The 12,579-nt window shown below is 44.7% G+C and overlaps 1 protein-coding gene across 3 annotated transcripts in view; it reads right to left on the reverse strand.

Annotated features, from left to right (window-relative positions):
- The window catches only part of LOC110492379 (nuclear receptor coactivator 3), a 113,520-nt gene that overhangs the window by 9,644 nt on the left and 91,297 nt on the right, over positions 1 to 12,579 (reverse strand). For all 3 annotated transcript variants that reach the window (XM_036947354.2, XM_090203524.1, XM_036947353.2), the window contains 7 exons: positions 6,779 to 6,879; positions 6,497 to 6,671; positions 2,284 to 2,466; positions 1,992 to 2,078; positions 1,646 to 1,786; positions 1,244 to 1,391; positions 145 to 686 (listed from right to left, as the gene is read on the reverse strand). In XM_036947354.2, the coding sequence (XP_036803249.2) occupies positions 145 to 686; positions 1,244 to 1,391; positions 1,646 to 1,786; positions 1,992 to 2,078; positions 2,284 to 2,466; positions 6,497 to 6,671; positions 6,779 to 6,879 (1,377 nt within the window). The remainder of the gene's footprint in view (positions 1 to 144; positions 687 to 1,243; positions 1,392 to 1,645; positions 1,787 to 1,991; positions 2,079 to 2,283; positions 2,467 to 6,496; positions 6,672 to 6,778; positions 6,880 to 12,579) is intronic.

A 12,579-nucleotide genomic window follows, 5' to 3' on the forward strand; every position in this document is an offset into this window, starting at 1 on the left:
AACACACGGTTAGAAACTGTACTACAACTTCTACAAACCAAAAACATTTTTAAAAAATGCAAAAACCTAAGATTGATCATCTTGTGTTTTATGAAGCACAGCAAAACTATGCAAAGTTATAGTGTACCCCCCTGATTGACGTACCTCCAGGTGAGTACTGACTGGCACCCATCTTGGGGCTGCCTCGGTTTCGGGGGGACATCAGGAGCCCCTGCTGGGGGCCAATCATCCGGGGACTCCCCAAGGGGCTGTTCATACCCCCCAGTCCGTACCCCCCACTGCTCTGGAAGGGGGGCTGCTGATGTTGCTGCTGGGGGTGCTGATGTTGCTGCATGCCAGGGTGGTTCCCTGGACCTGTGTGGTTCATCTGATGACCCATCTGATTCATTTGGTTCATCTGGCCCATCTGGTTCAACTGATTCATCTGATTCATCTGCATCATTCTGTTGCCCATGCCTCCCCTGCTGCCACCACCACCTCCATTCCCTCCGTACATTGAACCACCTCCCATCTGTCCCATGTGGCTCTGTTCGTTCATGGGCCCGTAGCCCCGGTTCATACCCCCCATACCTCCACCAGGGGGCATGTTCATCTGGGCGTTGGGGTTGGGGCCCCCCATGCCCTGCTGCCTCATAGGCCCTGGCATCATGCCCCCGCCCTGGGCAGAGCGATAGCCATGCTGCTCCCTGGAAGAGAGGATGAGGAGGTGAGAAGGAGCAGGAGGAGAAAAGAGCATGTGAGAGAAGTGAGGTTATTATGACATCCTTGGCGCTCTACTCTTGTAAACGCTCAGATCCAGTCTACCAGAAGAGCCTCTTGAATAGTCAGAAGATGGAACTGAAGTACATACACACTGAAGAAAGTAATTTAAATAATAAAAAAATATGTTAATAGGAAAAGACTATCTATTCACAATGAGAACGAGGTGCTCTTCAATTCACTACACAACCTTACTTCTTCCAAGTGTTTTTTGAGACTTGTCAAGCACAATAATTGTATATATTCCTTTTACTGAGAATGTAAGAAAACCACCAGGTGGCCTGTGGGCATTCTCCACTGTGTGAAGCATCTATACAAGCCTTCAGAGCTATCTGCCAAGCATAGGGAGGATGTTGTGGATATCAGTAGGCATCAGTTCCCTCAGCTGTGTGTGTGTCTGTGTGTGTGTACTCTGTGTCTTGCAAAGGTAGCAAGAATGTGTATAACTTGTTTTCTACCTCAGAAGGTGTGTGTGTGTGTGTACCTCTGTAGCAGGTGGGTGGATATGAAGCCCTGGGCCTCGTTGCTCATGGGGTGGCGATACAGCTTACTCTTGGTCTGGGCCGTGACAGGGGTGCCGTCCGAGAGAGAAAAACGGTACAGGGGGGTCTCGGCGTGACCCTGTAGGAAAGCTGTTGGGCCAAGGACAAGGGGGCAAATACAATGGGTTCATATCAAGATATGGAAGTGAAATATATATCAAAGGAGACGTATAGGGTTGGTGGTATCATGACAGAAATGTCTCTTAGTGATGCCATTCATGCGTGTTTTTGGACAGGTATGTGTGTTTTGGAACAGGTTTGTGTGTTTTGGGACAGGTACCATATGCATGTGCGACTGCGTATAACAGGTGTGTGTATTGGTACAGGTGTGTGTGTGGGCGTACCCTCGTGATAATGGCGTTTGTGGGACCAGGGTTGTCCGTCACTGTGCTGTAGGAACATCTGGATACAGCGCCTCAGCAGATCCTCCCAGCCAGGACGCATTGACGCACGCAGCGAGTTCTGGTCTATCTGGATCAGCTTACCTGGAGGGAAGAAGAGGAGCTGGAGATTGTGGAGCATAGATAGTATATACCTATTGAAAGATATTGTGCAAGTTTTTTGTAAATGTATATACCTATTTAAGGATATTGTACCATTTTTGTACACACAAGGCTTCATTAAATCAAACTCTGCAACCAGGTTTGCAACACAAGTCAAAAACATCAATTGTGTTCTGGTCAGTCTCACCTGAGAGCTCGTGCCGGGTGTTGAAGCTCTCTGTTCTCTCTACAGCAGTCACACGACGGGCCACACAGATCATACACGACTGCAGGTCTAAGGAAGAAGGGAAATAGTTTAGCTACACATGCACATACATTAAGTTTGGGTTTGTGTGTGTGTGTGTGTGTGTCAGGTGTGTGTATGATATTGTGTGTGTGTTGTGTGTTTGTGTGTAAGATTGTGTGTGTGTTGTGTGTTTGTGTGTGTAATATTGTATGTTTGTATGTCGCAGTCTGTCTGTGTGTGCGGGTGTCCGTACCTTCCCCCTCTTCGATCATGGCCTTGGGCTGGGTCAAGGCAAAGCATTGCATGGTCTCGTAGCGCGGCCCTCCTGGTCCCTCCTCCACAGGTCCGTGGGTGTGGCCAAACTTGACCAGCATGCGACAGGTGAAGGTGTGGCTCTTCTGACGTGGCGCCTCCCCACCCCAGGACACCCCATTAACTGTGGAGGACGAGACACACACATCAATATACATGTAGTACATACAAATATTTCAACAAGGAGTCTCATTGAGACCAATGTCTCTTTTACAAGGGAGCCCTGCAGGCACACAATTTACAAAATACTATAGAATACAAACACGGTGCCTTCAGGAAGTATTCACACCCTTTGACTTATTACACACACAGCCAGAATTCAAAATGGATTCAATAGATTTTTTTTCTCTCACCCATCTACACACAATACTCCATACAACTGACTAGGTATCCCCCTTCCCTTTTAATAATGATAAAGTGAAAACATGTTTTTAGAAATTTTAGCAAATGTTTAATTTGCATAAGGATTCATACCCCTGAGTCAATATTTTGTAGAAGCACCTTTGGCAGCGATTACAGTTGTGAGTCTTTCTGGGTAAGTCCAGTGTAGATTTGGCCTTGTGTTTTAGGTTATTGTCCTGCTGAAAGGTAAATTCATCTCCCAGTGTCTGGTGGAAAACAGACTGAACAAGCTTTTCCTCTAGGATTTTGCCTGTGCTTAACGCCATTCCATTTCTTTTTATCCTGAAGAACTCCCCAGTCCTTAACGATTACAAGCATAACCATAACATGATGCAGCCACCACTATGCTTGAAAATATGGAGAGTGGTACTCAGTAATATATTGCATTGGATTTGCCCCAAACATAACACTTTATATTCAGGACAAAACGTTAATTGCTTGCCACATTTTTTTCAGTATTACTTTAGTTCCTTGTTTGCAAACAGGACGCATGTTTTTGAATATTTGTATTCTGTACAGGCTTCCTTCTTTTCACTCTGCCAATTAGGTTAGTACTACAATGTTGTTGATCCATCCTCCGTTTTATCCTATCACAGCCATTAAACTCTGTTTAAAAGTCACCATTAGTCACCAAAGTCACCAGTGCTGACCTGTTGCAACCTCTGCAAACACTGCAATTATTTGACCCCACTGGTCATCTATGAACATTTGAACATCTTAGCCATGTTCTGTTATAATCTCAACCCGGCACAGCCAGAAGAGGCCTGGCCACTGCTCAGAGCCTGGTTCCTTTCTAGGTTTCTTCCTAGGTTCCTGCCTTTCTAGGGAGTTTTTCCTAGCCATCGTGCTTCTACATCTGCATTGCTTGCTGTTTGGGGTTTTAGGCTGGGTTTCTGTATAGCACTTTGTGACATCGGCTTATGTAAAAAGGGCTTTATAAATACAATTGATTGATTGATTGATTGGGCTTATGGTGAAATCCCTGAGCGGTTTCCTTCCTCTCCGAGCAACTGAGTCAGGAAGGACACCTGTATATTTGTAGTGCCTGGGTGTATTGATACACCACCCAAGGTGTCATTAATAAATTCACCATGCTCAAAGGGATATTCAATGTTAATTTAAAATCCAATGTTCCAATATTTGCGAGGCATTGGAAAACATCTCTGGTCTTTGTCGTTGAATCTGTGTTTGAAGTTCACTGCTCAACTGAGGGACCTTACAGATAATTGTATGTGTGGGGTACAGAGATGTTAAACACTATTATTGCACACAGAATGAGTCCATGCAACTTATTATGTGACTTGTTATGCAAATTTTACCCCTGAACTTATTTAGCCTTTCCGAAAGGGGATGAATACTTATTGACTCAACACATTTCAGCTTAAAATCTTTTACTAATTGTAAAAATGTTGAAAAACATAATTCCACATTGACATTATGGGGTATTGTGTGTAGGTCAGTGACCAAAAATGATTTAGCAATATAATGAATTTCATATTAATATGGCTGTAACACAACTAAATGTGGAAAAAGTCAAGGGGTGTGAATATTTTCTGAAGGCACTGTATACAAAATTACCAAAAAACTCAAGAAAAACAATAGCATTCCTCATTAAAGAGAGGCATCAGTACATCCAGTTATAGGATGGGACACGGATAGAGAGCCCCAGACCTAAAGTATGTACAGTATACTGACAAACTCTGTGTGTGTCAGTATACGCACAAACACATTTAGTCAGTGTCACACATAACATTATATCATTTAGCTAACACGCTTATCCGGAGCGACTTGCAGTCGGAGAATACAACAAGGACACACGGCACAACCAGAGACAAACATGAGATTCATTCAAGAAAGATGCATTGTGTAATCTTCTAAATCGTTCAAATATTGGGACACCAACACACACACACAACACACGTGACAGATGAATCAGCACTGCTTGCTAGAGTATTACTACTTTCCTTCTTAAATCTAAAAGCAGAAGTATCCCCTCTCGTTCTGATTGCTGGCTAAATGGACCATGGGATTAATGTAGCTGAAGTGTCGATTTCCAATATCCCTGCAGCCCTGTGCAGCTGCCGGGGGCAGGAGGGGAGCAGAGCAGCCAGGTAGGCAGGTACACCCAGCCATCTATCCTGATTTGGGCCCTGACTCCTCATCAGAGCACAGCCACCCAGAGGGTCACCTTCACAAGAAAGGGGATGGGGTGGGGGAGGGGTGCTCAACTAAACTTCAAAGAGAGAGATCCTACTGTAGGCCCTGTGAAAATATTTTTAGCATCCATCCTACATGCTCTCTTGTCTGACACAAACACAATTAAAAATGTGTTAAAATAGCACAGGTTCCATTACATGGCCTCTCTCCTATTCAGACATGTAAGATCAAAGATTAAGACATGAGAGAGGAAGGTCTGGAACAGGGCCCCAGTCTCCCCCAAGGTTTGTCTGAAGCCTGATCAGGGACAAAGTCCTCCAGTCTGTGATGCCTTATCAGGGACCAAGTCCTCCAGTCTGTCTGAAGCCTTATCAGGGACAAAGTCCTCAAGTCTGTCTGAAGCCTTATTAGGGACAAAGTCCTCCAGTCTGTCTGATGTCTTATCAGGGACAAAGTCCTCCAGTCTGTCTGATGTCTTATCAGGGACCAAGTCCTCCAGTCTGTCTGAAGCCTTATCAGGGACAAAGTCCTCCAGTCTGTATGAAGCCTTATCAGGGACAAAGTCCTCCAGTCTGTCTAATGCCTTATCAGGGACCAAGGCCTCCAGTCTGTCTGATGCCTTATCAGTGACCAAGGCCTCCAGTCTGTCTGATGCCTTATCAGGGACCAAGGCCTCCACCTGTCTGTTTCTGACAGGGCAGGTGAAGGGAGGGAACATGTGTCTGTACAGAGAAGGGGCCCTAGGGCATGGGGGTTTCTAACTGATACTGAGAGATGATTTAACAAGGTCTTAGACCGTTAGGATCCTTTCTCCAGCCTGATGGAGACAACAACACCGCCTGGCCGTGAGGCCCGGCATTTCCCCTCAGACACAATTAACCAGCACTTAGTCTGGACAGAGGGGTCGATTCAGGGAGAAAACAGACACGCACAAGAAACAAAAACATCCCACCCCCTATACACACACAGGGGATTGTGTAAGTGTGTGTGTGTGTGTGTGTGTGTGTGTGTGTGTGAAGCCCCAGTTGAGTGGTGAGTGGTCATCTCACAGCAATGTGCAGAGAGAGCGTATTTCATTCACGGGGTCAGAGATAATGATGGGGGAGAGGTGCAGGGAGGAGAGAGAATACAAAATAAATATAGAGAAAGGGAAAGCAAAAGAAAGAAACTAGAGTCCTACCAACCACATTATTGAACACTAAGTTAAGTATAAAAAAAGACAAGAGAATAGGTGAAAAAGACAGAAAGTACAAAACACAGAGTGAGAGATGATGACACTTTGGAGCCGCTGCCACTGCTGGGGAGTAAATCGGGGAGCAGGTTCAGCTGAGCACCCGTATCCATAATTAATCAGCTTTATAAATAGACACACACACACAGAGAATGAAAGCTGGGGAAGTGCAGAGGTGCATTATTCAGTAGTGAGTAGTTTCCAGATGGCTGCCATGATATCTGAATATAACACAGGCCTGTTTTACACTGTCTGGCCCATTGAGTGTGACTGACAGCTCTGCCACGCTCTGTCTGCTTAGCACTAGCTCTCTGTGTGTGAGCAGGTGGGTCACAGTGTGTGTGTGTGTGTGTGTGTGTGGTACCATTGGTCTTGGGCAGGTTCTTGTGGAACTCCTCCCTGTCGTCCTCATGGAGGATGTTGTAGACGGAAGTGTTGATGAGCTCCTCCTGTTTGTACTGCAGGTACTGGGTCACGTTGTCAGACACAAACACTATGCTGCCCTCCCGGTTCACCACAAACAGAAAACCATCCAGGGCCTGAGGAAAGAGGGAAAACACATGAACAGTCAGTACAAAGGCCAATAAGAGGCCAGAGTCAGCACAGCCAGCCAATCAAAGAGGAGAGTAGTGACCTTTGGTCTCACCTGAAGCAGAAGCGGCCCGAGGTGGTCTTTGTCTATGACCCCCTGTCCCGTGGAGGACACGTCCGACTTCTGTACATCGTCATCATTGGAGGACGCTTTGCCTGAACGGAGGAGACAGTACAGTCAGATATGCCTGACTCTACAATCAAGTACACCGTAAAAAATCAAATCAAATTATTATTATTCACATTTATCACATGTGCAGGTGTAGACCTTACAGTGAAATGCTTACTTACAAGCCCTTAACCAACAATGCAGTTTTAAGAAAATACCCCCCAAAATGTAAGCGATAAGAATAACAAATAATTAAAGAGCAGCAGTAAATAACAATAGCGGGGCTATATACAGGGGGAACCGGTACAGAGTCAACGTGTCAATGTGTCAATGTGCGGGGGCTCCGGTGTCGAGGTAATTGAGGTAATTACGTACATGTAGGTAGAGTTATTAAAGTGACAATACATAGGTAATAACAGAGAGTAGCAGCAAGATGGGTGGGGGGGCATTTGATTAGCTGTTCAGGAGTCTTATGGCTTGGGGGTAGAAGCTGTTTAGAAGCCTCTTGGACCTAGACTTGGCGCTCCAATACCGCTTGACATGCGGAAGCTGAGAGAACATTCTATGACTAGGGTGGTTGGAGTCGTTGACAATTTTTAGGGCCTTCCTCTGACACCACCTGGTATAGAGGTCCTGGATGGCAGGAAGCTGGGCCCCGGTGATGTACTGGGCCATTTGCACTACCCTCTGTAGTGCCTCGCGGTCGCAGGCCGAGCAGTTGCCATATCAGGTAGTGATGCAACAGGTCAGACCTATGCCAAATCTTTTCAGTCTCCTGAGGGGGAATAGGTTTTGTCGTGCCTTCTTCATGACTGTCTAAGTTTGCTTAGACCATGTTAGTTTGTTGGTGATGTGGACGCCAAGGAACTTGAAGCTTTCAACCTGCTCCACTACAGCCCCGTCGATGAGAATGGGGCCGTGCTCCGTCCTCCTTTTCCTGTAGTCCACATTCATCTCCTTTGTCTTGATCACATTGAGGAAGAGGTTTCTGGCCTCCTCCCTATAGGCTGTCCCATCGTGTTGACGGGCCCTTGTGTTGAGGATCAGTGTGGTGGATGTGTTGTTACCTACCCTTACCACCTGGGGGTGGCCTGTCAGGAAGTCCAGGATCCAGTTGCAGAGGGAGTGCAGATCATCTGTGGATCTGTTGGGGTGGTATGCAAATTGGAGTGGGTCTAGTGTGTCTGGGATAATGGTGTTGATGTGAGCCATGACCAGCCTTTCAAAGCATTTCATGGCTACAAACGTGAGTGCTACGGTCGGTAGTCATTTAGGCAGGTTATCTTGGTGTTCTTAGGCACAGGGAACTATGGTGGTGTCATGACGTTGGCCTCTTTGGGAATAGCAAGCCCATCCCCCTCTCCCTGCCTCCCCCTTGCCTCCTTCAATTAGGTTGCTGTGGTCAGAGCGATGTCGTAAATTCCTGAGAAGACCCTGCCACATGGCCACACAGTAGAGAGAGTAGATTTTCATGGAGAACAAAGGAAATCCTTCCACCTCACAGAACTTGAGGTACGAACAAATTTCATGTTCCGGAGAAAGTATAAAAGATCGGTGAAGAATCCAGCTACGAACTGTTCCATTTGTCACAACTTGGGAAGCTCATGGGAGACGGTGTGGCCACATTACCATAACGCTGTTTATATAATAGCCTCAGATATGAGATTTACATCTAATTGTTGTATAAGATGAATGAGTGAGTATGATACTGTTTGTATAATTGTGTAATATGATTTTGGACTGTTTAATGAAGAAAAATACAATTCCCTTTTGATTTGAACTAAATCAGAGGACCGCCCCTGAGCCCAGTTAGGGTCAGACATCCTGCACCGCCCCTGAGCCCAGTTAGGGTCAGACATCTTGGGACAGCCCTCTTCGGCCCTTCCGAATAAAACCCCCACTCGGGTTTTCGATCAGCAGACCGAGCTTACCTCAATTACGAGATGGCTAAAGGTTGCAGACCATGTTTTTCTCCATTAGGATGACAAAGGTTGTAGACTATTGCTGAATCTTTTAACCATACCACGTGGCTAAACTCTTAGACTATCGATACCGACAGAATAAGAACAAGTCTTTGATATGAATTACTAGTCTGAAGCTAGGAATTCGGTATCATTGAATGCGAAGGATGACAACCGCCGAAACAACCATTCTATAATGAATGTCACTCTGAACAATCCCCTCTAACCACAACCGAGAGAGAGAGGGAGAGAGACGGACAATTCTACAAAATAAATGAACTTTTCACCAGCGATCAAGACGACACACTGAGCGTAAATATATATATTGATTGCAATTGTTCCCGAATGAGTGAGCGTTCATGTGCAGACCACATTTACCTTGTTTGTTTATGCATTTCTGTGAATTACTTAGTTATAAATAAATGATTTAAGACAATTGATGTATGGATGACTCATAGTGAAGACTGGGTTCGTGCAGATAACCAACAATTTACGACATTTGGAATGAGACTAACGTGAGGTAAAATAAATAATTCATTAATTTGAAGACTAATTGATCAGATAAAATATCTGAAAAGTTATTTTAGGAAATTATAACTTTGTAATCTAAATATTTTTCCTTGGGGCCCCGACTTCCTAGTTAATTAGTTACGTGATTAATCAGTTGATCACGTAATAACTAATTACAGAGAATCTTTGATAAAAACTATCAGTCTTCAGTTAATGATAGTAAAGACATTACATTTATGGCGCCCCCTTGTGAAGACTAAAACCAGGATGCACGTTTGGGTCATTTTGATAATATACATTTATGACGCCCCGGTGTAAGGAATCTAATATAGAATTAGACTATGCTGTGGAATTCTATTCTGAAGAGGCTACAGTGCACCTCTGGTAGTATTCTTTAGCGTAAGAGCAATGAGTGATAAATTCCAGATTTAGTCCGTTAGGCCAAACGGTACTATTTCTGTCGGTCAATATTAACTTCTAGAGCCAGAAAGGTTAGAAATTAGAGGATAGATCTTCGGCGTTCGAGCAGAAGTATTTCTGTCCGCCTACCACACTAAACCAATGTGGACTGACTACAGGCATACCCATATTATGTACCGTCACTAGTAAACCCACCCTTTCCATGGTGAGAGGACATTATTTTGTGCTTAGAACGTGATATAGCTGGCACGAGATGCTAAGCTAAGAGAGAGGGAACATTTTTCACTTCCTGTGTTCCGTTTAAATTCCTCCGCCTTGCGCGACGGAAGTCCCGCCCTTTGTACTTCCGTTTGATTTCAGCATTCTGCATCACTGGTCGTGAAGAATCGCAAGACATCTCTTAAAATAAGTGTTGGAAATCCAAACGTGGATGACGTTAAAATAATCCAGCAATCTCAATTGCTTGGGTATTATCGTCTCATTCAATTAATTTATTTAAATTGTCGGACATACCTTTCAAGGTTCTTCCAGTTAAATGAGACACTTTAAGCTTTGCAATAGTAACCTAGATGAACCAACTTCCCAGGTTAATTGAAGGTTTAATACCCAGATAGCCTATCCAGGTATGATTAATCATTATCATTGATTAATTCAATTTGCTTTTGCAAATTCATTCTCGTCCAAGTTCTACAGTACTGTCCAGTATTGATGGTTCATTAACGTCTATAAATAGATTAAAATCGTCTTTGCAGCTCCCAATATATTCCAAAACCAAACTTTGGAAAATTAGGAAAAACATTTTTAACTTTCAAAATGTTCTAATAATGTGCAAGCTATGAGAGGGGGTAGTCCCCACTCGCCCGCTAATTAGTGAACCTCCAACCGCAAATGGATTGATCTCTGACCTCAGCAGCGATCCCAACCCTAATTATGCCATTAGTGGAAAAGCAGACAACAATGCTTTCCAAAATCAACCATCGGGCGCAGGCCTCATAAAGGTTCGCTCCAGTCTAGCCCTGATGTCTTGCCACCCAAGATTGGCATCTGTCCAATACCGCAGTGCACAGCTGAAGCACGAGCAGGTAATGGGAGACATAAAGGGACAGAGGGAGAGGACCGGGAAACCAATGACAAATGCAGAAATGGGAAAAATTCTGCTAGCTATGGAACTGCACTTGAAAACTGAACAATTAAATGTAATTGCAAAAACGTATGACGATGAACAAGCACAAGCTCTTCAACAAAATTGTCTTCTACAGGAACAAAATCATATGCTACAGGAACAAATCAATTAAGCCAAAACTAAATACGATGATGTCCACGCCAAACTAGAGAAATCTGAAGAGTTATCTACAAACTGGAGCACTCAACTTGATAACATGCATGCAGTTTTGTTGAACGTTACTCAAAGTAACACGGTTCTACTCAAAACGCTGCAGACCAAAGACGATCAATTAATGAACACAATGACAAAGTTGGATGACAAATCAGCAGAACTCATTGAAGTAGCTGACCAAATGAATGATGAGAACTCAGGTGATGAAGATGGAAATATTTATTTCTAAGCAAGCGGAGGAAATCTCATCACTGAATCTCTCGCTCCGTACTCAAGACCTCTATCTGCAAACCATGACAGATAAGTTTGAGACCGAAAGGAGCAAGTGTGACACTCACGTGTTCAAAATCAGTACTCTAAGCGCTCAAGTGGACTCTGCAATGCAGCAGAATACCACCCTTAGGTACCATCTGGAGGAAGTCCTACAGCGTGACTACCAATCCAAGCAACCGGAGCCCTGTACTCACAGGAGTAAAGACGATAGGTTTCAGACCTTGCCTCCCTCATGTGTCCCTCAGTCTTCTCCTCTTGGCCATTCGGCAATGAGTAATACTGTGCCTCTTGGCCAACAACAGCCAACCCTCTCCGCCCGCTTGGCGCGGAATACCTTGACAAACTCATCAAGAATTTCCCCACCTTTGACCCCGTTCCAGGTCAGCCAAACGATACTGAGACGTTCCTAGCTGACAGAGGATGCGTTGGACGGCTACCCGACGGCTACGGGTTCTGACAGAGTTTACCTGTTGAAGCGAACATCGAATAGACACGTGACAAGGTTCATTCGTCTACAACAGCAACACGTGCTAAATGACTACGCTAAACTTGCCACAGCTTTCAAAGTAGAATTCAGTGGTTCCCCGACTCACAAACACGATAGCTCACTGGCTAACACCGTCAAACAAGCTCGGAACGGACACCCACAAGCTTACTATGATAGGCTTCGTTCAGCTTACTTTGGCCTACTCACTGAAACAGGCATGGAAGACCTGTTACCTTTTAAACAAATGTCCCTGTTGAACATGTATCCTACCTTCATTGCCTACTTGGGCCCTGCCGCCCACGTTGGCTTGCCTATCTTACAACTCAGAGAGCTTGCAAGCACAGCTTTTGAGGCATCAAAAGTTCACAACGCTAAGAGCCCTGACCACTTGGTTTTGAAGTTTGACCAGGAGCATTCAATCCAGTTAGAGGGTGCATTATCAGGTATTGGAGCGTTGAGAGATGACGCACAACAACAGTTTCTACCATGAAACCATGATTCCAATAAACTCCGCGGTCGAAATAACTGTAAAGTACGTCGCCATCAACATGACTACCGCTACAATCGACCTGTTCACTATGTTCCTGCACCGAACCCACAAAAAGTGTCAGAGCACAAGGGTAACAAAGGGTTGAAGGACGATCAAAACGTAGACCAATGTTCTCCAGAAGTTCCACTATGGGAAGAACTAAAGCGAGAACAATTTGAGAAAAGGGTAAAAGATAAGTCACAAGGACTAGACAAGGAATTACTGGACACC

This window comes from Oncorhynchus mykiss, chromosome 16, assembly GCF_057628025.1.
Source record: "Oncorhynchus mykiss isolate SJ-2025 chromosome 16, ASM5762802v1, whole genome shotgun sequence".
Lineage (NCBI taxonomy): Eukaryota > Metazoa > Chordata > Actinopteri > Salmoniformes > Salmonidae > Oncorhynchus > Oncorhynchus mykiss.